Source organism: Podarcis erhardii, assembly GCF_964252035.2.
Source record: "Podarcis erhardii genome assembly, chromosome: 4".
Taxonomy (NCBI): domain Eukaryota; kingdom Metazoa; phylum Chordata; class Lepidosauria; order Squamata; family Lacertidae; genus Podarcis; species Podarcis erhardii.
The window spans coordinates 67,845,277-67,870,583 of record NC_138508.1 but is presented as its reverse complement, the minus strand read 5'-3'; the positions used below and the strand labels follow the sequence as shown (position 1 = coordinate 67,870,583).

Sequence of the window (25,307 nt, the reverse complement as noted above, 5' to 3'; positions counted from 1 at the left end):
TATGAGGGATTTATCTGAAATGGGGTCTCAGTGATATTTGACGGAGACAGTGTGGAAATTTAGATACTCCCGTCGGAAACCCCTCCTCTCCTTAACAAACCCTGCAAAATCTGCTAATAGAACAGACGACATCTAGTGGAGTGAATATAACACTGCAACTGGTTATACTTTTGGTTCTTCTTTCCTTCCCCTTCATAGACCTTATTTATTTTTGTGACTTCTGAGACTATGGTGATCCCCCTGCACCCTCATATGACGTTCAACTAACAGGATCACACCTAATATTTAACAGACAGACTTTACTTTGACACCAGCGTTTTTTATGATTACTATAAGTTTCTTTTTCTTCTTTCTGGATTGGGAGGAGGAAGAAGACTGAGCTAATACCTGGAATAGCCTGAATAGAGGCAAGAAGAGGTGCAAGAAGGCTGCTGACCTACCGAAAATATCATTGGACTATATTGGTCATAGTGGTATTATTTGGGGTCGGTGTAAATTTAGGGGGGGTGTTTCCTGTTAGGATATTTGTTAGTGTGAAGTGTGTGGATTTTGTAATTGTAATCTGGTGAGAATGTCGAACACAGCAAAGAAGGGGGAGGGGGGACACCTTTTGAAAGAAAGGGATCGAAGCAAGAACAAGACTTCAAGGCAGACATACTAAGAATGTTTGCGGAAATCAAACAAAGTGAAAAAAATGTAGAAGTAAAACTAGAACAAGTAGATAATAAGATAGGGAAAATGGATAAAAAGATGGATGAAACAGTTAATGAATTAAAAGGTCAAATAAAGGAAGTATTTAGGAGAACTCAGGCAACAGAAGAGGGATTGAAAAAGACAAGAATAGAATTGAAGGAGGTAAGACGTGAGGAAGAGAGGATCAAAGTAGAGCTATTAGAACTAAGCAAAGCGCAAGAAGACTTGAAAGACATAATTGCTTTGAATGAACTAAGACAAAGGGAGGCTAATTTAAGATTTAGAGCAGTACCAGAAAGACAAGGAGAAAATATTAAAGAGAATCTGATTGTAGAATTAGCCCAATGGATGGAAATACCAATAGAAGAGATGGCAAAATCAGTACAAACGGCATTCAGATTAAAAACAAAGACAACCAGAGCTAAAAAATTTGTAGGAGATTGCCTGATCATATTTAAAGAAAAGGAAATGAGAAATATGATTTTGCAAAGAAATAGAGAAAAAAGACTGTGCATCAGTGGGAACTATATAATAATTTTCAAAGACATACCAATTAGAATTCTGAAACGTAGAGAGCCGTATAAAGCATTGGTACAGACGTTGAAGAAAAATAATATAGAGTTTAAATGGGAGTACCCGGAGGGCATCTCATTCATGTACAGGAGTAAGAGGCATAGATTGGTTAATCCAGAAGAAACTAGCAAATTCTTAAGAAAATATAAAGAACTGAGACTAGAAAAGGAGGAAGACAAAATAGGAGCGGCAGTAGGGGGGGCTGAGGAAGAGATAGAGGAGGTAGCAGAAGGGTCAAGAGGAGAAGAAGAAGAACAGGAGGAAGAAGAATTAGCTGAAACATAAGAAAAGAAGTAACTTAGGTAGGTTTAATCACCATGGCGTTAAAGATTTGGAGCTGGAACATTAATGGGATAAACGAGAGGAAAAAAAGGAGTAAAATTGAACAAATCTTGAAAAAAGAAAGTCTAGACATTATTTGCTTACAGGAGACCCATATAGCAAGAAGACATAAAAGAATTTTGATAAATAAAAGACTGGGAAATGAGTTCATATCATCTGATAAAGTCAAAAAAAGAGGTGTGGTTATTTATGTTAAAAAACAAATTGAGGCCCAGCAAATCTTTAAAGATGAAAACGGAAGGATAATGATGGTACAAATTAAATGGCACGGACAAAACTTAATTATAGTAGGACTATACGCTCCAAACGATAATAAATCCGAGTTTTATAAAACCTTGGAAGAAAAACTAGTTGAGTACGCAGATCAAAAAAATGATTTTACTCGGGGATATGAATGGGGTGGTCTCACTAGAAATGGACAGACTCAGAGATGGGGGGGGGGTAAGGAAGGGAAGCTGCCCAGAACTTTTTTCTCATTGGTTAAAAACTGTAACCTAATAGATGCCTGGAGACTTAGACATCCGCTGGAAAAGCAATTTACGTACCACTCTGAGCCTAACCAATCATTGTCCCGAATAGATCAGATCTGGGTCTCGAATGAACTAACACCAAGAATTATACGGGTAGAGATTCAGGCCAAAATAATATCGGACCACAACCCAATAAAGATGGAACTGAAAGGTTTGGAAGAAGGTACGTTTAGATGGAGACTGAAGGATTATCTCTTAGATGACCAAGATATAGTTGAAAAAGCACAGAAAAGGATGAAAGAATTCTTTAAGGATAATATGAATAAAGGCACTAAAACTAAGGTGGTATGGGATGCGGGCAAGGCAGTGATGCGGGGCTTTTTTATTCAGCAGAATGCCATTAAAAATAAAGGAAGAGATAAAGGGAAAAAGGACATTCTGAAACAGATAACGGACTTGGAGGGGAAATTAGTTAAAAAACCTAATAATAAGAGAATAAAAGAAAATATTAAAATATTGCAAGCCCAGTATGCAACAATAATAAATAGGGAAGTAGAATGGAACATAAAAAAACTAAGACAAAGAACGTTCGAGTTTGCGAACAAGTCAGGGAAGCTTCTGGCATGGCAAACCAAGAAAAGAAAGGAACAAAGCACAATAAATAAAATTGTTGCGAACGGAGAAGAAATAACTAACCCCAAGGAAATAAGGAAAGTTTTTCTGGATTATTATAGAGGATTATATAAAAATAGAGAGAGATACAACCAGAGAAAAATAGAAAGATTTTTGAAAGACAAGCAGGTTCAGAAGATTCCAATAGAGAAAAAAGAGCAATTAAATACCCCAATAGAGACAGAAGAAATAAAATCAGCAATTAAAGAACTAAAAAGAGGGAAAGCCCCGGGCCCAGATGGTTTCACGGCAAGCTACTATAAAGAAATGGAAAATATTGTATTGGCACCACTGAGAGAAGTAATGAATAATATTTTGAAAGAAAAAGAAATACCAGATACATGGAAGGATGCTTTCATTACTTTAATCCCAAAACAAGATTCAGATCTGTCACAAGTTAAGAACTACAGACCGATCTCGCTGTTAAATGTTGATTATAAAATCTTCGCAGGAATACTGGCAAGTAGAGTTAAAAACATATGGTCAGAATATATCCATGGTGATCAGGCGGGCTTTCTGCCAGGCAGGCAAATGAAAGATAATATTAGAAGTATAATAAATTCCATAGAATACTTGTCTGCCAGGTATGATAAGCAAGCCATAATGATGTTCGTGGATGCAGAGAAAGCATTCGATAATATAGTTTGGGACTTTCTACTAAAACAGTTAGAATATATGGAGGTCGGTATGAACTTCTTCAACGGAATAAAGGCAATCTATACGGAGCAAAAGGCTAAATTGATTATAAACAACGTGGTGTCAGAAGAAATAACGGTATCGAAGGGTACAAGACAGGGTTGCCCACTCTCCCCGTTGCTATTTATAATAGTACTGGAAGTACTTCTGAATTCAATAAGACAAAATAAGAAAATAAAAGGGATTAGAATTGGTCAAAATGAATATAAAGTCAAGGCGTTCGCAGACGATTTAGTAATAACAACAGAAGATCCGCTGAACTCAATAAAAGAGATACTGGAAGAACTGGAACAATTTGGTAATGTGGCTGGCTTCAAGTTAAATAAAAGAAAGACTAAAATAATGGTGAAGAATTTAGATTCGAAGGCAATCGAGGAATTACAACAACAAACTGAAACAGAAGTGGCCAAAAAGGTGAAATATCTAGGAATATGGATAACCCCGAAAAATATAGACCTATTTAAGAATAATTATGAGCAGGTATGGAAAGAGGTAAAAAAGGACTTGGAGAGGTGGGGGAAGCTGAGATTGTCATTCTGGGGTAGGATAGCTTTAATTAAGATGAACGTTCTCCCGAGAATGTTATTTCTGTTCCAGAACTTACCGATAATCAAGGGTACTAAGATATTTAAAGAGTGGCAAAGAGGAATCTCGAAATATGTCTGGCAGGGCAAAAAAACAAGGATTAAGTTTAAATTGTTAACAGAAGCTAAAGAAAGAGGGGGATTTGCTCTGCCAGATCTGAAATTATATTACGAGGCATCGTGCCTCTGCTGGGTGAAAACGTGGATAAAATTGGAAAATAAGGAACTATTAGATCTGGAGGGGTTCGACAACAGAGCAGGATGGCATGCGTACTTATGGCAGGGGAAGAGGAAACACAAGGGTTTCGCAACACATATCTTTAAAGGCCCTCTAATGGAAGTTTGGGAGAGGAATAGATTTCTACTAGAACCTAAAGTACCACACTGGCTATCCCCATTGGAAGTTATGAGCGTGAAAAAAGTAAATATGAGAGGCGATTGGATAACTTATGAACAACTGTTAACAAAAGTAGGGGGGACATGGAAACTGAAACCATATGACCAGGTTAAAGAAAAAGTTTATGATTGGTTACACTATTTCCAAATAAACGAAATGTTCAGACAAGATGTTAAAGAGAGAGGATACGCGGATAAAGAATCTAAATTCCAGACTGAAATAATAAACAATGATTATAAAATCCTTTCTAAAACATATAATATGCTATTAGAGTATAACTTGATAGATGAGGAAGTGAAGTCGGTGATGATTCATTGGGCAAGGGACATCGGCCATAATATATACTATGAAGAATGGGAGAAACTCTGGAAAAAAAATCTTAAATTTACAGCATGCACAACGTTAAAAGAGAACCTTATGAAGATGTTTTACTGTTGGTATATAACACCTGCAAAATTAGCAAAAATATATAAAACTTGCAATAAATGCTGGAAATGCAGGGAAAAAGAGGGATCCTTCTTCCACATGTGGTGGGACTGCAGAAAGATCAAAGGTTTTTGGGAAAGTATATATAATGAAATGAAGAGTATATTAAGATACAACTTTGGGAAAAAGCCGGAGGCTTTTCTGTTAGGCCTAGCAGGAAGTGATATAAAGAACAATGACAGTAAATTCTTTCAATATGCAACAACGGCCGCAAGGGTCCTATTGGCCCAAAACTGGAAACAACAGAACATACCGACGCTTGAGGAATGGAGAGCAAAACTACTAGAATACGCGGAGATGGATAGACTGACGGGGAAAATTAGATATTTAAAAGACCAAAGGTTCATTGAGGATTGGGGGAAATTCGTGGAATATCTGGAAAATATAAGTGAAGGTCAGATAACGCTAGTTGGGTTTAAAAAAGCTCTGTGAAAAGGTTGGAATATTGTCTAAAGAGAAAAAGAAGGAAAGAGAAAATAATGTCAATATAAGCTAGGATTTGTGTGAATTTATTAAATTAGGTTATGGATGATTTGAGGGGAAGCTGAAGGAAGTCTTACAGAAAGAAATCTGTGATAACAAGGTGTAAATTGCTGTATTTTTTGTTATGATTTAAAAAACAATAAAAATTATGCAGAAAAAAAAGGAAGTCTAGTAATATTTAGCAATATTTAGAGCGCCACAGATTTCCCACCCCCTGCTATAGAGGAACAAACTCTCAGCCTCTCTTAATGCCACTATGACTGACACAATTGTTAAGTAGCCAGCACAAAAGATCTATCAAAACCATAAGGGGAAATTCAATACTTACAACAGGATTCTTTGTGTTTGGGTTAAATTCTGTAGAATTTGCATCTGCAGAAAAAGAGCAACTACATTTTAAAATGTTAAAGATGGTTAAACGAAATATAGCACCTTTGTCATTTTGAAGGAGAGGTTTTTGGCACACATATCAGCAAAACGTTTGGGGGGATCATATGAATTTTAATATCCACAGAGAGACATATGTTCAAAATTACAGCACTTCACTTGTCCTTGTTTCAAGAAATAAAGATAAGCTAAAGGCCAATATAAGGAGTACACCCACAGCAGAAGAATGAAAATGAGGGTCAGGAAATGACAAATTTTTTCCACCTGTCAAATTGGCATGGCAGGGAGATCTAGCCCATTGGCTAGCAAATGTCACCCATCCCTGCTTTAAATGAACAATTTTCATAGAAGGTAACACACCTTGCCAGTTTAGACAGTTTCTTGCAAACTCCACTACTGCCAGCTGCATCCCCAAGCAAACCCCTAGAAGAAACAGGAAAAAAGAATGAATGAGCACAAAAACTCAAACTTTTTTATATTCTAGGCCATGACTCAGTTCATATTTATTGGCTTTTGAGAACTCAATTATGGGAAAGTGGGATTTAATATAAAAATGAAATCAAATGTGTTTGCCAAAAGATTTTTCCATTAACTGCTGCAACATATCACTTCTCACTAACCACTATTTAAATTCAGAGTAGTTTGGGGTGGAGGGAACAATTCTTCCTGGCAATGCCAGAACCCTATAAGTTTGATTTTCTAGTACAGCCTTGGCAGGTCACCCTCAACTTGCCAGCACAAAACAGTCACAGGATTTGCAAAAGATTAATCAATGAAAACCTTACTGGAAGTGCCTGCTATAGGTAAGTACCTATATGTTCATTAGTGGTGCAAAAACTGCCTCAAGCTACAACCCCAGACTTTGACATAAGCTTCCGTTTTTCTCTCCTATCTCTCGGACCATATTCTCATTTTCCTTTCGGCTCCTGCTTGATCCAGAACCATCAACATCCTATACCTCTTTCCCCTTCTCCCTACTTCTTCCCCTATTAAGTATTATACTGCGCCAGTGTGGTGTAGTGGTTAAGAGAGGTAGACTTGTAATCTGGTGAACCGGGTTCGCGTCTCCGCTCCTCCACATGCAGCTGCTGGGTGATCTTGGGCCAGTCACACTTCTCTGAAGTCTCTTAGTCTCACTCACCTCACAGAGTGTTTGTTGTGGGGGAGGAAGGGAAAGGAGAATGTTAGCCGCTTTGAGACTCCTGAAGGGGAGTGAAAGGCGGGATATCAAATCCAAACTCCTCCTCCTCCTCCACTCTTCATTCTTCTCTTCCCTCGCTTCCTCACATATTATGATAATGCTCTCTTCCTTTCCCTCATATGCCCCATTTGCTTCTAACACTTCACCCATTATTCTGTCTCCTTTCAGGTACAAACCAGATGTGATGTTAATAATGTGATTGGCCATTGCATGCTTGCTTTTTCTTAGCTAAATGGCAGCTATGGGGCATGCAGATTGGAACCATGGCCTGGAGGAAGGGACTGTTAAGCCTTTGTACCCCTCTTCCTTCCCATAGTCCCAATCTGGATCCCCTCACTTCACAACTGCTATTTAGGGGGGGGGAAGGGGGGGAAACATGCACAGGCCAAACACTGATGTTCCATACATTTCCTCCCTCTATTTACTTGGCCTGCTGACATCCTAAATTCCTTTCTCTCATTTCCCCTATACCAGGCTTCCTCAACCCTGGCCCTCCAGATGTTTTTGGCCTACAACTCCCATGATTCCTAGCTAGCAGAACCAGTGGTCAGGGAAGATGGGAATTGTAGTCTCAAAACAACTGGAGGGCAGAGGTTGAGGAAGCCTGCCCTATACCTTGCTGATTATTTGTCTCTATTCGCTGCCTAGAGCTCGGATTCAGGAATATTAAAATCCAGGGTCCATATCTGACCAACTACTATGGATATTCAGAAAATGCAACTTCCACATGAGCAGTTTCTACAATATATGCATTTGTACATCATTTAAATCAAACCTTAATAGAAACTCTCAGGTACTGATTCCATAGAAATTCTTACATGTTATAAAACAGCATAAAATTGTTTCCAAACACAATCCAAACCAATTTCTTTCCCACTCACTCAACATTGTAGCAACATATTATAATAAAAACAAACCTCAGTTTCAAATTTATGTATGCAATACTTCAAATCCAATATGCAAAACTAATGATGTGTTTTTTTCACAAGAGACCAATTAAATTTTTATATTCCTGAAATGTTTAGCCCAATTTACAGACTTCCTAAACTGTGTGAGCATCTTTTTCAGGCACTAATGACTACAGTGGACATTTTTGCCCTTATAAAAATTCAGAATTATCTTTGCAACTATTGGGCTAAGCATTTGATTTGGATTTAATTTGAAAGATTAGGTTTTTCACTGTTTAATATAATCCCAACAGGATTCATTATGCCTGCTAGATCAAAACTGACCAGTCCTAATTTACTCCCGCTAAAGAGATTTAAATGGGACCAAACCTATAACTGCATACTCCAATGAAATGGATATATGGACCTATCTTAGAACTAGAAAGCTTTTTTAGTTTCTCTTTTTTTGCTTTTTTCCAGCAAAGTTTAGTTTTACTTTAAACACTGAGGGCAAAATCAGAACAGACAATAGGTCATACACAATCACATAGCCTCAATGTTATAAAAAGTTGAATAAATGAAACCATGACAGACTTGGATTGGGGCCATAAAAATAGAAAGGGAAATTTAACCCTCCTCCCATGCACTGTTTGTTTTCCTGGTCTAAATTGTCCTCCAGTATGATTTCATCTTCTCTAGTTTAACCTTATAGCTAGAACCCTATGCACACTTATGAGGATGTAAGTCTTCTTGAACTCAGTACAATATACTTCTGAGTAAACATGCTGCATGTCAAAATCATTCAGTAAGAAATGGAAGTGTTAGAAACTGAAGCAGTGTTAGAAACTGAGATATGAAAGCTAGGAGCTAAATGACACCTTAATCCTAGGTTATGGGCGCAACAACAGAATGTCTAGGTGCGCTTTTTTATAACAAGAATACAAAGCTGAAAGTGAATGAACTGCCGCTAAGGTATTATGTTCATTTTTCACATGGTCTAGTCCTTCCCCTGCCCACCCCCCTAATATTCTTAAGAGGGTCACTTCTCCAGTTTTTAGAGTAGCCGGAAGTGGGGAGGCAGAAAAAGGCCCTCCTTTCCTTCCATTCTGCAGTTTTAATCTGAAATCCTAGGCGCAGTACTGCGCCTTAGAGCTCAGAAACTGCTGGCACTAATGAAATTCCCTGTTACAAAATGTGCCTAGAACAATGGGAGTTTTGAACACTGGGCAGAAGGTAGGGTGAGTTGATTTCCAGTAGATCCCTAGTGCTGCTGTGATTTTTGCAAAAAATTAAAATGCTGAACTAGGTGAGCCTTGATCTCAATTAGTAGGGCACTTTGCTAAGAAGTGCATATTCAGGCCAACTGATCACAGATTAGTCATGCCTTAATTAATAATAGTCTCTGAATGGACACTTATGTTTTGAAAATCAAAAACACATCGGTAAAGCAGATGGATTCTAGTTTATAAATATGAGACTGCGCAAGTTGGCCCACTTCTGACATTGAAGTCTTACCAAGAAAAGGCTTTTTCTTTTTTCTTGCCCATGAAATGGCTTGAAGTTTTCCCTCTGTTCCCCTATGTCCAAAACCTCCAGGAACTAATATACAACTGGAATAAAATACAAAATGCAAACACAGAAGCAGATGAGAAGATAGAATGGCGAGTTAGTTTAACATATTACTTGGGGGGGGGGTGTGACATGTATGTACAGGAACAGCAGCAAGACCTCACTGTGCACAAAAGCTTTCAGCTTGTTCAGATTTCTGATCCAAGAGTAATACGGCTATGATACAACTAAATTCACATCATGAAAACTGGACAGTACAAATACATCATAATCACCATACAGCAAATCAGTTCTGCTTCAAATACTGTAGATCTCTATAAACATTCACCAGATTGTTCAAGTTACTCCAGAGTTTCAAGTCACAAATTACAGACCAAAATGCCTAAGTGTACAGTGTACACACATTATGAATCCTAGCCAGTGCTTTGAATTGTAAACTTGAAATAGTGGAAGCATTCAGAAAGGCTTCCACTATATTTTAATGAAAATATACACTTTAAATCACATTTGTTTTATTTTAATTTATGACATTTGACAAATTTGTGCAAAACAAACTAGACTAGGCATATTCTAAAACACAAGGCATTTGCAATCAGTTTAAGTCATCCTTCTTGTTATCCCTTAACAACCCATCAACATTACATTTGTCAAGTGTTCAGTTTTAAAATTCCATGTCTACATAGCATTTTATGTGCCTATTAAGAGTCTCAGAACAAATTGTAAGTTTTGCCGAAAGCTTTGCTTTAAATTAACATGTTCACAATCATAGTATCAGTTCAGCATGCATAAGCTCTAAATACAGGTATCCCAATGCTTAAGGCAGAGCTTTCCAAACTGTGTGTCGCGGGATGCTAGTGTGTCAGCTGCAGTGTGTGGGTATATCACGGGAACACTCCCTGTGCTCCTCCCAGGGCTGGAAAGGGGTTAGTTTAATCTTCAGTTTGCTGGTAAAACTGAATAACTGTGTTGTGAAATGATGTGTGTCTAAAAAGTGTGTCACCAACATGAAAAGTTTGGAAAGCCCTGGCTTAAGGTCTAATGTGAGTTTTTAACAAATCTAAGTTTCTTTGTACAATATATTTGCAAAGGAATAAACTAACAAAAGCAAGCACTTGAAATTATAAAACAACAAGGTATTGGAGCTGGAAACTTTTAAAATTATTTGAGGTTAAGAACTAGACCATCACTTACTCTGCTTTGCATAGTTTTTGCCAGGCTTGGTGGAATTTCACTGGATTCTCAACCTCTGTATTATTTTCAAGGTCTGTTGAATCTATATACTAATTAAGAAAACACATACACACTCACATTCATGTGTAAGACAATACAATTATTTTCATATAATGATCTTCATACTCTATAACTAAGGAAAAAACTAAGGCATTTCCAGTAAGGGGGAAAACTGAATACATGAAAAATACCATCGCCTCAGAATGGTACATACTTTTTCCCATAGATGACTAGGATTGCTGTAATTTAAACAACATGAAAGCTTTGCTATGCTACAAAACTATATTGGATCACTATATTCCCTTTTAACTTTCTGATAGAAAATGCCTGAAGCAGTTATTTTACGTTTTTTTGTTTTTTTTTTCCAAATGATGGAAAGGCAAGTGTGGAGGAACTTTCAGCCTGGAGGACAAGCTTGAACCATTAGGGGGTCCAGTTTGGCCTGTGAAGCCATTTCCCCCCAAACCATGCCCACATATCAATCAGCTGATATCACCCATGACATCAGCTGCCCCCCCAGGCAGGGTTCCATTTTGCATTGGCTGCAGGTGCCTGTTCCCAATAGCAATTAGCTGATGAGTGGGGGTCAGATCCTGCTTAGCTTATGTGCCAGGCACATGCAGCCAAAGAAAGCCTGTAAAATGCAGAAGCTTGCTGCTATCAATACTTCACATAAATGCTCCAAGGCTAGCATAGTTTGATCTCCTTGTTTGGGGCTGCAGTGGGGGATTGAGAAGTTGCTGGATCTTTTGGATCCAAATCTTCCTCTGGTCCTCGCATGGCATACATCCCATTGACACTACTGACACTGCAGCTATAGGCACGGATGTTTCTATGGGGAGGTGTCATCCAATACTGCATATTCCCCTCTTTCCTCTGAACTCTCTTTACTGCTTTGGGAAGTGAGATCTGATGTTTCCTATAAATACTGAAATGCTCTCCTGGGGAACACAGGAGTGCAGAGTTAAAACCACAGTCCACAGAACACTTACACCTAAAGTAGATTAGCCAGTTGAAAAATTTTAAGTGTAAATGGATATTCCTAGTCATATGTTAAATCAATGCCTTAGTACTTAGTGCTGCAAATAGGCTTAATGAAGTCAACAAATATCCATGTTAGTATTTGTTAAATGTATGCAATTCCCTTCATAATGAACAAATCCAGTTAAGGGAATTACTGTCTCGTTTTTCAAAATAAACATCATGTTCAAGTCACTCCATAGTTCTATGCCCATTAAGTTATAATCAACTTATCCTTTATTTCTAAGCAATATTCATGAAGTGAAAGCCTAGCTATTAAGTAAGGAAGGAGAATGCAAGGAACGGAAGCAAGGTACCATCTTTTTCCATGTATAAGATGATTATTATTTTTTTGCTAAATTATGTTAGATTGTCTTATACACTGAAAAATACACTCTCTCTTTCAGCAACACAGAGACCAAGATTTCCTTGATCTTCCCAGCTGCAGTAAAAGCTTCCGCCACCAAAGACATGTTTCCACATGGGAGGCAGGCACAGCTCCTCCTTCTCCTTCCCCCCTCCCCAGATGCACGTGCCGCTCTCTCTCGCACACACATGGGTGCTGGGTAGCGCAATGCCGCAAACTGTGCAAGGTTAAGGGCAGCAACTGGAGCACTGCAAGGAAAGTGCATCCTGGGCTTGCCCCACCCCTTTGCTTGGCGGGCAGCAGAGGAGAAACATAGGAAGCGTGCACAGCTGCCTAGGGAGACTTAATACTTCTTAAGTCTTGGGTTTTTAAAAAAGGGGAGTCGTCTTATACATGGGAAAATACGGTAAGTCCTCACCATTAAATTGAGTCTGTGGTTAATTGCTAGGGCTGAATGTTCTAGGGCCTTGAAAACAGAGGTATAGCAATCACTCAGCTTTGTATACTTGCCAACCAGAGCTACAGAACAGGTCTTCAACATCCTTTCATACCTGACAATATAAAAGATCAATCAATGTGCAAATTTCCACAAGGAAGGGGGGAGGAAACATTTTTTCTTATATTTAGTAAGTCACTGAACCACTTATAAACTTGAATTAACTTTGGTCTAAATAGCTATTTCTTACATATGGTGTTTTAAAAAACAACAACATGGAAAAACATAATCTGAAGTACTGTAAATTCAGATTGCTAAGACCTCTATTACAACTAGGCTCCAGCCAATAAGCAGGGCAAAGTGCTCTGTCTCAAATGGGAGATTTTGGACTATCATTAAAACTGATTCCTATGAATTCAGGGGAAAGGAAAGAAAGACAGAACAAAGAGATCCAACACATGATTATTGATGATGGTATGGAAATAATTCTCATGCGGAGCCTGACTGATTCAATAGTTGCTGGTAATAGCAAGTGGGGAGGGTGCTGTTGCTCTCTGGTTTTGCTCATGGGCTTCATCCAGGCATCTGGTTGGCCCCTGTGAGAACAGGATGCTTACCCAATGGGCCTTTGACCTGATCCAGCAGGAATCCAAAGTTCTAAGAAGTAGAAATCAGCAAAGATCTTTCCCTCATACTTACTAAGCCATTTCCCAGGATTATATATTAGCCCTGGGAGCATACTATAACTACTGTCTTGCTACAGTCGTCACAAAACAAACAGACCCTAAAAATTATGCTTGCATCTTGAGTTATTCACTACACTGTGGCAAATAGATTTGCAAGTGCAAAGTAAGAAGAAGAAGAAGAAGAAGAAACAGAAGAGCAGTACCTATCTGCCATTTTCTTCCATTTGAAAAGAAGATCACTTGGCTGGTCATCAATTGGCAAATTCAGCCTCTCTTTAAAATATTTAATTATCCCTTGCTCTTCCAGCAGAAGAGGCACTCGGTAAGTGGAAGAAACATCATGGATGAATATTACCTATGAAACATAAAATTTAAATTACTGATATGTGAAACTTAAAATTGAAAGATACATCCATACAAATCATATACAATCATACAGCTATTAAAAAAAACTTGCTAAAAAGGAAGAAAATACTTTAAAGCTAGCTGGTAATATTTTAATTACTTAATCAGTTCAATTAATTCATTAAAAAGTGCCCCAAATGAATCTGATACATGGCTCTTCGGCTATGGTGCCTAGTGCAACATACACACAGATAATCTAAACACAAAGGCCTGATTCACACATCACACAAAGCAAAGCCAATGCGAGGAGATGAGCTTAAAGGTGCTGCACGTTGCATTGAACTAATGCAAGCTGGAACTAATATTTGTTCTTTGTTAAAAAGAAGAAGAAGAGGAGTTTGGATTTGATATCCTGCTTTATCACTACCCAAAGGAGTCTCAAAGCGGCTAACATTCTCCTTTCCCTTCCTCCCCCACAACAAACACTCTGTGAGGTGAGTGGGGCTGAGAGACTTCAGAGAAGTGTGACTAGCCCAAGGTCACCCAGCAGCTGCATGTGGATGAGTGGAGACGCGAACCCGGTTCACCAGATTGCGAGTCTATTGCTCTTAATCACTACACCACAAAGCTTGTGATTGTTCTGGACCCCAGGTTTCTGAGTGCTCATGTATAACACTGCACACAAATAAGCTTGTACTATACTGGCCGTCCAATATGCATTATTATTTTTAAAGCTAAACAACTGCACTTCCTGCAAACCCAAATTGGGGAGAAAAAAATCTGATGGGTCCAGTATTTTAACTTGCATTGAGAAGGCATAATTTTCTATCAAAAATATAAAGGGCCTGCTGGATCAGGCCAATGGCCTGTCTAGTCCAGCATCCTATTCTCACAGTGGCCAACCAGATGCCTGTGGGAAACCAGGAAGCAGAGCGTGAACACAAGAGCACTCTTCCTTCCTGCAGTTTCCAGCAAGTGGTACTGAGACACATTGCTGCCTCCATCTGAGGAGGTAGAGCATGGTCACGGTGGCTAGTAGCCACTGATAACCCTCTCCTCTATGGATTTGTCTAATCCTCTTTTCAAGCCACCTTTGCCTCTTAGGAGAGTGAGTGCTGGTGTTAAAAGAGAGGGAGGGAGAAAAACTTTTCTCTTTCCACTTTCTCCGTGCTATGCATAAGTTTATAAACTTCTATTATGTCACCTCTTCCTTTTGAGTTATCAGCCTCTAAACAAACAATTGCACTGGCGGGGCGGGAGGCAGCTCATGAATCTGTTTTCATTTCATGGTTAGACAACTTTGGATAGTAAATTTTTAATCTGCAGGCTTGTTTAAGAATGCAACACTGACCTCTGCTGGGATGTAATGGGAGTCTGATTTCTGAACACCGTATTTTTCGCCCTATAGGACGGACTTTTTCCCCTCCAAAAATGAAGGCGAAATGTGTGTGCATCCTATGGGGCGAATGCAGGCTTTCGCTGAAGCCTGGAGAACAAGGGGGGTCGGTGCGCACCAACCCCTCTCGCTCTCCAGGCTTCAGGAAGCTATCCGCTAGCCGTGGGAGACCCAGCTCTCCCATGGCTAGCGGAGACCTTGCCGGCACCCAGAAGCTTGGGGCGCGCTGAGCTCCGCACACCCCAAGCTTCGGGATTAGCGCAGAGCACCTGGGGGGAAAATAATCCCCCCCCTTTATTTCCCCCCCAAAAAACTAGGTGCATCCTATGGGCCGGTGCGTCCTATGGGGTGAAAAATACGGTAAGTTGATTGTCCTAGTGATGAACAGCACAATCACCTGATTAAAAAGGTAAAGGTAAAGGGACCCCTGACCATTAGGTCCAGTTGTGACCGACTCTGGGGTTGCAGCGCTCATCTCGCTTTATTGGCCGAGGGACCTGGCGTACAGCTTCCGTAAATCACGCTGAATTCAAGGAGGATTATTCCCAAACAAATAGAGCTCGGTTTGTAGCCTATATTACTGTATGTAGCATAATGCATAAACTATTATAAATTACAGAATAAAGGAATCCTGAAAATAACTATTTACTTTTTGATTATCTCAATGAGCTGCTGTTTGTCCCCTGCAACCTGCCTCCAATGTCCCACATACTCGGTCACATGAACTAAAAAATAAAACACCTAGAAAATGATTGCAGACATTAGAACAACTGTGACTGTTAAAGACCTTACCAACCTGTTCAGGTTCCACATGGCAAAACATGGAAATCTTTTCCTTCACAGCCATTTCTATAGGTTTAGTACTTCTGCAGACTATCTGTCAAAAATACAAATCTACAGATAAGCAGCACAAATTGTGAAAAGACCAACATCTTCCTCCTTTTTATTTATTTAAATAATTAACATAATATTTAAATGTCCTGTTTTCTATGGAAGAAAAAACACACTCCCATTGAACAACTTACAGTCAAACAACAGCATCTTATCATCTAAATGATTATAAGTTTCTTTTTCTGCCCTACAATGAGCTCTGCATGAGGAGGGGATACACAAATCGCCTCCATGTTAAGAGCTTTTCTGATTGAAATAAATGTACATGTTAAACGTCTATATACTGGGGCCTCGCTTGCATATCTTGTACTTTTGCCAGAGAACATTCAATAATATGTGTTCTTTTTTTGGAGAGGAGGGGGTTCACTGACTAACAAATAAGCAAAGCAGAGTGGATCCAGAATTTGCCTTCCACATGTGGAAAAGCTCTTTCTATCCGATGGAAATATTTTGTGGATGGAGACATGCTGTGAGGTGTTGCTTGGGCTGCAGAGCGATGAGTAAATCGGCAAATGTTGCCTGCTCACACCACACCATTCCAGGACAAGAATTACCCCCTAGTGGAACTCTACTCACAAAACACGCCTAAGGGAGTGAAGTCCAGATCCGAACCAATATGCACAGCCAAAGATTTAAGGCAAGCCCTTCAAGTAGAAAACTTATATGCATGTCTGTTTAAGGTACTTAACTTCCCCAGAATTAAGTGTGAAGTGTAATAGGTGGAAAACCAAACAGGCACAGAAAGAAACATAAAGTTGTGTGATCAACTGGACACCTAGCTTAACATTCCATTAGCATATTACCTGTTCCATCAAAGAATACATTGCTGTATTTAACAAAGTATTTGGATTCTGAACACATTTTCATGATTTTATTGAACACATTCCTACTCAAACATGACAGGAGCAGCTGGTGGATTGGATCTACCACTATGCCAACTTCCCTGCCCTCTCTCACAAACCACCTATTGATAAGTGCAGTGACGATGCTGAAGAGAGACTAGGTATGTCGTAATGCCTGCCCCCCCAACCAGTCACTCCTGCTGCCTGAGTTATATTGCTACCTTTATACTGGCCTTCCTTTCTAACATGATATTGTAAAATTTTATCAAACTCACCAAGTCAGGAGAAAGGCCAAGCCCTCTTAAAGCCCGGACACTATTCTGAGTAGGCTTTGTTTTCTGTTCTCCGGTAGCATTAGGCTGAAAAATAAATGTTTTGTGCCACTGACTGCCATTGCAAAATTAAAATCTGATAGGCAAATATATTAATATGCACGGAAGCCACTAAAGTAGCTATTTCTCTGCTTTAATGATTTGTTCTATGGTTTCCTGAGCACAAACTTCCACAGTAGGAGTTGTATACTACTTTGTCTCATTAGTATGAAGCCACAGATTCATGTTGGACTTCTCTAAAAAGGAGTCATACAGTCTCCCAGACTTCTTAAAGCATATCTTCAAACAGAGTAACGTGTCTACAGCTAGTGGATTATTTTATATTAAATGATTGCTTAAAATCTGTAATAAGGCTCAGTGCCATCCATCTAAAATGTTTAGGTTTTATTCTATTTCATCAGCTGAAATAAATGTTTAGCTTCTCAAACCTTCCCCAAAAGATACTATATTTTTCGCAACCAAACCTAGGTGAGAATAAGAGGAACAGGTATCAGCGCATCTATCACCAAGTTAATGTAATTTGCTCGTTGTTCACGGTCCTTAAAAATAACCTATATTAATATTTTCCAAAAAAAATTAGATGTGTAAAACAATAATGCACAATAGAGTATGAAAATGACTTACTTGTGGTACAAGGCTGACATGGATATTGCAGAAGTTCTCTCTTTTGGCCTTAAACTGAAATTGTCGGAAAGCTTCTACAAAAGGCATTCCTTCAATATCTCCAATAGTTCCACCCAGCTGAAAAGGAATATCTATAGTCAACTAGTTTGAGCAACACGAAAGGAAATTGACTCCTATCACCTCTTTATGCTTCAATTTTAGTTTAGTGTTGCTTTTTTTAAAAAAGGAAAGAACTACCATCCTATGCAGAGTGCCAAAAATAACATAGGTCAATGAGTGGTGGCTACTGACTGATATGACAACTTCTTCTGTAATGCAACCCACGTATGAAATAGCAATAAATAATGATTGTTTAATAATTATTTCCTTGCAGTTAATCAAAGTAGCTTTAGAATGACAGAATAAAACCAATGAGGAAAAACACTCTGCATTCACATAATAAAACAAACCCTGTCTTTATCCACTATTTCACATAATTTCTTACTTACCTCAATTACACATATCTGTGGTTCTTTCTTATCAGCATCCACAGGAACCTTTGCCTGATTCATTACCCATTCTTGAACAGCATCAGTAATATGTGGGACAACTGCAAGGCAAACCAAATGCTAGAAAAGGCGAAAAATGCATGACAAGATACAACTCTGTTCCAAGTAAAAATCAGATGCAATCCAATTAAATTAGAATAAAAAGCATTTAAAGCTATAGCAAATTCCTTTCATATATGAATCTGAAAAGGTCCCTCAAAAACTCCAAAGTAAAAAAGAATAAATGAAGTGAAAATAAAATACAAATGCAACGGATTATATCTAGGAGGAGCATCTCACTTGTGCAACAGACTACTTCTTGCACAAACATGATTTCCTCTTTAGGAGGGAGGAAACAATATGCTTAGAGGTTTGGGGGACTATCTGATGCAACCTGGGGGAAAGCTAACAGGGTGATTCAGGAGGGAGAAAAGGAATGAGAAATCCCACAGTATCAGCTAGTGAAATGTTGGAACTCACAAAATTTGGGCTGGTTTTATACTATTAGAAACACTGGTAAAGTGGGTTTGAACACTTCTGCATAAGATTTTTAAAACATGCCTCTGTAAATACTGTACATACGTCGTCATCATTTGCTTTCAACATTTTGAACAGTTTTATTGCTACTTGGCATCCAGGAAAGGTTATGCATTTAAATAAGAAAACAGTATCGCAGAGACAAATATGGCAACAGTGGGATGCCAGCCCTGCAAAGATTATTTCATCAGTCAAATACATTAGGTGTGTGTTTTGAACACTAAGCTAATAAATAAAGAATTTTTAAAAAACTTTTGGCAATTATACCACACTTTGGTTACGAGACACTAAACTAATCCATATGAAGATGACTGAAGACTTTGGATTTGGAAGTCCTATGATCAGACCTCTGCTCAAAGATCGCTGGGTGGCCTTGGCCAAATCACAATCTCTCAGTCTAATCTAACACCCAGGGGTTGTTGTCAACAAGATAAATTGGGATGGCGATAGAGGGAGGAAGGGAGGGCAGAATAGAAATATGATAAAGCACCTTGAACTGTTTTCCCCATGTAATCTCCATGCCTTTCTTTATTGATGACATGCTGATAGATCTTTCCAGTGGTGATGTTGTTATCCTTGTAAAGGTTAATATCCAAGAATCGTTCATAGTTTCCCAAGTCAAGGTCAACTTCTCCACCATCGTTTAGAACAAAAACTTCACCTAAAGAAACAAATCATGCTTTTACATATTTTGGTGAAACATACATTTTTATTCTTCAATCTCACAATGTTATGCACAAACATATATTTCAAGTACATCCGTCTATATGTCCAAATTAAAGAATATGCGTTTTATGTTTGACTGTGAACCAGGAGCTTTTACTAGTTTCAGTGCGCAGAGAAGTAAAGGTCTGCTCTAAGTACGTTAAAAAATTTTTTTAAAAAAAATCAAAGTCAATACAAAAGTAACAAGAAGCACAAAAACATAAAATAAGACAGAAGGCCAAGTTACTTTTAGGAGACACAGTACATATTTCAAAAGTATTGATGTTGAACGGAGGTAATTTCTTAGTAGAAGAAAGGCAATGTATAAGCTAAAAATAAGCTAAAAACAAAACTAATTTCCACTAGCAGATGCATTGTAAACAACTTGGAGAAATCTTAATACCATTTCGGGATGGAGGGGGGACAGACTCCACCTATTTTAGTAAAATCATGGGGGGGGGGGGAATTATTTGGTAAAAATATCCAAATCCATGAAATTACATGAACATACATTCATTATATATTAGAATGAGGCTGAAAAGGGATTTCCATTTCCCCACACTGTTTTTCTGTTCTGGGCCTATCATATATCCTTAATGCCCTGACACATTTTCTTCTTGTATGCTTGGGTCAAGGAGAAATTAACTAACACAAAAAGAATGATTAGCTCAGCAGAAAGGCCACCTTGCATCATCTCTTACAAAATAAAAATAATTAGTTAAGTCATAAAATATATTCCATGATCTGCATTACCACGGTCAGCTACCTCTACCAGAAATCGTATGTCACAGATGTCAGTGCCAAAGGCTACTGTTAAAAATTCACCTACTACATTAGGTCTAATATAAAATGCATCACATTTTACAGCCAGCTCTTTTGAGTGATTCTATGCTGTTGAGATTCTTAACAATAAATCTCAACTAATTACCCTGTAATGTATGAGAATAAAAATCCTACAAATTAGTCGTTCCGTCTTAGTAGCTATGTCCTTGTAACCTCTGTCTGCAAGTTACCGTAATACCTTTTCTTTTATCAGCAAGATTATATTAGTTCACAAGTCCCAGTTATTCTAGTAAACCTGATTAGAACCACATAGAAAACAGAGGCCCAAATTAGACATGATTGTGATAGACCTGTCTTCAAATATGGACTGGCCTCAATAGTGGAAAACACTTGATTTATAATGCAAAAGGAACACATGGGTGGGGGATATTGAACTTTCCCCATCAGCTACTCCCAAAGTTCATCAAACCCTGAGAGACCTTTCCTCCAAACAGGCTCAAATAGTAAAAGTGATCCTGTCTGAAAGAAAAAGTCACTGGGGGTGAGTGAGGCCAAGGTTCAGAATCACCAAACCGCACACCATTCTGGTGCTTTAAATCTAACTCCTCAGTTTATTGTTACATAGGTGGCACGCCAACCCCCAAACTCTGCTGAGTGGTAGCAAGATTACAGGGGGTTCCAGGTGCTCACCACAGGTTTGTGTTTCTGTTGAGAATCAAGATGTGGCAGCATATGATTTATTCACATATTTATACCTGAATTTGGATGGAGGGAGTTCAGATCTTACAGCATGGTCATCTCAAGAGGGGTTTGTTTCCCACAGCACTGCAACACTGGACTCCAAAGCATCTCTCCCAGCCTTTGTTCAGCCAGTCTACCAAGATAGATCTGCCTTTGCTGTCCTTCTTCCCAGCACACCTCTTTCCCAAATAACTCCTCCTCATCCATCTGCTATTCCAAACCTAGTTTTCTACAGGAACATTTTTCCTGTGAGTATAACCTGCCCCCTCCCTGTCATCTAAGCAACTCCTGTCTGCCCAGGCCCAAGGATTCCTCTTGGATGTGGGTCATCAACACCTTTTGTCACGTTAACCTCTGTGGAGGTTACTTGGAAAGGAAGCTTAGCCTGTATTTTTCCACTGGCCTGGAATCTTCCCTTCAGTAGTACAAATATTAACTAGATTCTGACATTCATTAATTTCATGGGTTTAGGGGGATCTCTCCTCTCCCCCCAAATTTATGACAATATATAACTAGTTTACATCAACATCAAAAGTTATGCAGGCTTAGGCTGAATCAGAGGTTACTAGTGATAATCAAAGCAAGAGCAACGCCTCCCCCTTCCCCTAATTCTCATATGTCATGAGTCAAGAAACTCTGCAGTGACCAAATCCAATTCAGAAATCTCTATACACAGTTCAGATGTTTCAGAAAAAACCCAGTGCATAAGGACAGAAGATGGGTAATGATGTAGGAGGGCTGGCAGGAGAAGAACTAGATCCTAACAAATGTGAACCAATCCTACACAAGATTAACACATGTTAAAGTAGATATTACACTGGGCAGTTGACTGAGAGAAATGCAAGATAAGTGTGTTTACTGAGACATAAGTCCTACCGAGTTCAATGAGACTTACTCGTAGTTAAATGTGCATTGGATTGCAGTTTTAGGAGCCTCATTGAACTCAGCATGACTTCTGTTTCTACAGTCATGCATAAATACAATACTGAAGTATCTATATATCGGATATTTCACAGCTTCATATTCCAAAAAAGAAAAAGAGATCAATTTCTCAATAAAAAGGAATGCAACCAAATTTGCAGGGAAAAGAAGTTTGTGTCACTCGTACCATGTTCATATGGCGAGAAGGTTCCAGCATCTATGTTAATGTAAGGATCTATTTTGATTGCAGTAACTCGTAGACCGCATGATTTCAAGATGGTGCCTATGCTGCTTGCAATAATTCCTTTACCAATGCCTGAGATGACACCACCAGTTACCAGGATGTACTTCATGGGATAATTATGGATACACTGTGGTACTTGAGCTTGAAATCTAAAAATGAAGAGTTAAAAGTGAACTTATGAAATACTATGAATTTCCCTATAAAAAGAAGAAAAGCTGGAGCTATTTTCAATATGGAAAAGTATTTTTCACGCTTTTCATGGAACTCCGTGTGAAATTTATGTTGTTCTAAAATTCTTCATTGACACCAGAAGACAGCAATATACATAGGTTCAAGGAAGGACAGATAAATTTCTAAAGACAGGACCTTCAACATCACCAGCAACAAGGCAGACTTAACAGTTTAAGGTTAAGAATGGACCTCCAGAACGAATTAAGTTCTTAACCTGAAGTACCACTGTATTCCTAATGACAGGAATCATATCGACAATCAACAAATTTATGTGCTAAGTTAATGACAGCTATGTAGCCAAAACTGGGCTAATGAAAAAGAAGAGAGAGGGTGCCTCAAAGCTTACAATAGTAGAAAAAAATCTTTTTAACAATAAATGTTAAAGTGGTGGGGGGAAACATAACAGTCCAATGAGGACTACGTATGGTGAGGGGCCACAGATTGCTAAACTTGATTGGGAGCAACAGAACTGAGAATTCTGAAAGAAGGTATGGCTGGCTCCCTAAAACCCTGAACAAGGAACTCCAAAGGGTCCACTCACAGTACAGTACTCTTGTTCTTGGACATGAGGCATTGCGAAAGGCAAAATACTGAGCTAAATGGACAGTGGTGGAGCAAATGCTTTGCTTGCACAAGGTCTCAGGTCTAATCCCTGGCATCTCTGGGAAAAACACTTATTTGGCATCCTAGGGAACAGCTGCCAATGCCAGGGATGAGGCCCTCCAGATGGGTCCTTCCACAGTTTTAATTATCCACCCTTGCAACGAATTATTTATTAACAAATAAATACTTGTTTTGTGGCGCAGCAGTGCCCTTTTTTAAAAATGCGCCAAAGCTGAACAAGCATGTATAATAGCGCAGCGGCTGTACTGTTGGGGCACAGCAAGGGCCGGGCCAGTCACCATCTCCCAGGTCAAGCTACCTCACAGGGTTGTTTGGAGGGCGAACCGCGGAACAAGAAAAACAATCAATAAATAATCTCGCTCTGGAAGGGACTCTATTATAATAAAGTGTGGCGTATGAAAAGAATCTCTCTTCCCGGGAATTTGAGTGTGGGCGGTAGTCGAGGAACTGGACCCGAATCCTGCACCTGTTCTCGCCGTCGCGGAGAGGAGGGATCCAAGCCAGGAGGGGGCCCGGAGCTTTGCTTTGCCTGCTCTAGGAACCCCAGGAGCCAGCCGCCATGGCCGCGGGACCGGGCGCCCACTGCCACCCAGGGGGCGGGAGAGGGACTTGGCCGGCGCTTCTCCTCCGGCCGCCGCCGGGACCCTCGGGTGACGCAGGGGCCTCCGGTGGTCGCTCAGGAGAGCCAGCGCGCTCGCCCTGGCGGGGAGGCCCGAGAGGCCGCTTACCTGCGCCCGGCGCAGTCCTAGAAGCGGCGTCGCCGTCGCAGCCAAGTTCCCCGGCCCTCGCCGCCCCCTCCCCGCCGGCTGGTTGCAAGGAGACGGCCGCTTTCGCAGGAGCCCTATCCCAAGCGGCCGCTAGAGGGGGCGGGGGGGGGCTCAAAACTCTCAAGCCCAGCCGCCGTTGTTTTTTTCCTTCAGAAAAGGAAAACGGGTCCCTGAGGCGCAGAAGTCCTGCCTTCTTAACCCCAGAAGGAATGAGGCGGAACGCGCTCTGCACGCGCACAGAGGCAGCGCCGTTCGCCGCCACCCATTCCCACCACCCTTCTGAGTAATACCCCTCCCCACCCTCTCACTATATAGAAGGGTCTGTTTCAGTGTATCTGAAGAAGTGTGCCTGCACACGGAAGCTCATACCAATAACTAACTTACTTGGTCTCTAAGGTGCTACTGGAAGGAATATTTTTATTTTATTTTATTTTTATTTCGTTTCGACTATGGCAGACTAGCATGGCTACCTACCTGTAACCTGTTAATAATGACACTCGCTTTCTATCATGCATGGGAGCCACCAGATTTGCCCACAGGGCAGATTTGTGCACTGTTCGCATGCAGAGTGATGCGAGAATCACTTCTGTGGGTGACTGAGGCGACAGGTAGGCAGCAAGGAAGGAGGAGGGCTGGCTTTGCACCATAACCAGGTCCCCAAGACCTTCTTCAGCTGCTCCTGCAACTTATGGAGTACCAGTGCCACAGGCTGCCTGCCATCTGTGTCGGAGTTTTTTGGCCCACAAAATCAATACGTACGGCCAGCTCAATACATTTTGGCACATGAGGCGAATGACAAAATGGTGCCCACTCCTCACCAGGGAAGAAGCAGGAGTGGAATAGAAGTGTATTAAGGCCCATTTTTATGAAAGAGGCTGAATGATTTGCAAAGACCTAGGAATCCATAGCAGATGTCTGCTTTATAATATTGTCCCTTGGCCTACACTAAAGGCAAATATATGATTTTTGAATATTCAGCCACTCAGTTATTACCTTGAGACAGATGTAGGAACCAGTGGCCATTCAGATACTGTTTGACTCCATCAGCATCAGTCAGCATTGGCCAATGGGAAATATGGGAGTTGGAGTCCAGCAACCGGGACAGCTAAAGTTCCCCTCAGCCACCCATCCAATAGCCTTGGGGGCACTGTTAATATGCTTAGTACCAAGCTATAGGGTCACAACACAATCCTGCATGTTTTATATGGCCAAGAACAAGTTTACTAGGAGCTACTCCCTATAATATGCACATAGATTGCAGCTTTACTAGCATGCATTTGATTCTCCTTTTAAATCTACGGGATTGAAGAGATGGCTGTATCATGTGCTAGTTTATCCTGAGATCTCTTTGGACAATCTCTGGGAACTAATTATTCATTTGTGCTTTTCATTATTTGCTCTATTATAATTGCTCCTTTTTTGGCACAAAACTCTAGTGTGACAGCCTTGACTAGTCCCTTTAGCAATAGTGCTCCTTAACAGTGTTCAGGATGGGAACTGAAGTTCAATTTATTAAACCACAATTAATGTAGGATGACTAGTAATCACTGCTGAAAACCTTCAGAAGGGAATCTGCTACAGTAAAAAAAAGGCAAAAGAGAGTTGTAATAGCTGAAAG

The 25,307-nt window shown here is 39.8% G+C and overlaps 1 protein-coding gene across 6 annotated transcripts in view; it reads right to left on the bottom strand.

The window, feature by feature from the left end:
- CTPS2 (CTP synthase 2) overlaps nucleotides 1-25,307 on the bottom strand; it is a 78,861-nt gene that overhangs the window by 35,663 nt on the left and 17,891 nt on the right. For 2 of the 6 annotated variants that reach the window (XM_081859104.1, XM_081859103.1), the window contains exons 2-13: nucleotides 22,011-22,216; nucleotides 19,164-19,334; nucleotides 18,098-18,198; nucleotides 17,610-17,726; nucleotides 16,929-17,012; nucleotides 15,717-15,797; nucleotides 13,383-13,534; nucleotides 12,476-12,608; nucleotides 10,632-10,720; nucleotides 9,387-9,481; nucleotides 6,144-6,206; nucleotides 5,725-5,768 (exon numbers count right to left, since the gene is read on the bottom strand). In XM_081859104.1, coding sequence (XP_081715230.1) covers nucleotides 5,725-5,768; nucleotides 6,144-6,206; nucleotides 9,387-9,481; nucleotides 10,632-10,720; nucleotides 12,476-12,608; nucleotides 13,383-13,534; nucleotides 15,717-15,797; nucleotides 16,929-17,012; nucleotides 17,610-17,726; nucleotides 18,098-18,198; nucleotides 19,164-19,334; nucleotides 22,011-22,216 — 1,336 coding nt within the window. Of the gene's footprint in view, nucleotides 1-5,724; nucleotides 5,769-6,143; nucleotides 6,207-9,386; nucleotides 9,482-10,631; nucleotides 10,721-12,475; nucleotides 12,609-13,382; nucleotides 13,535-15,716; nucleotides 15,798-16,928; nucleotides 17,013-17,609; nucleotides 17,727-18,097; nucleotides 18,199-19,163; nucleotides 19,335-22,010; nucleotides 22,217-23,220; nucleotides 23,321-23,388; nucleotides 23,541-23,650; nucleotides 23,890-25,307 lie in introns of those variants that run through there. The other 4 variants (XM_081859105.1, XM_081859106.1, XM_081859107.1 and 1 more) reach the window with 4 other exon arrangements.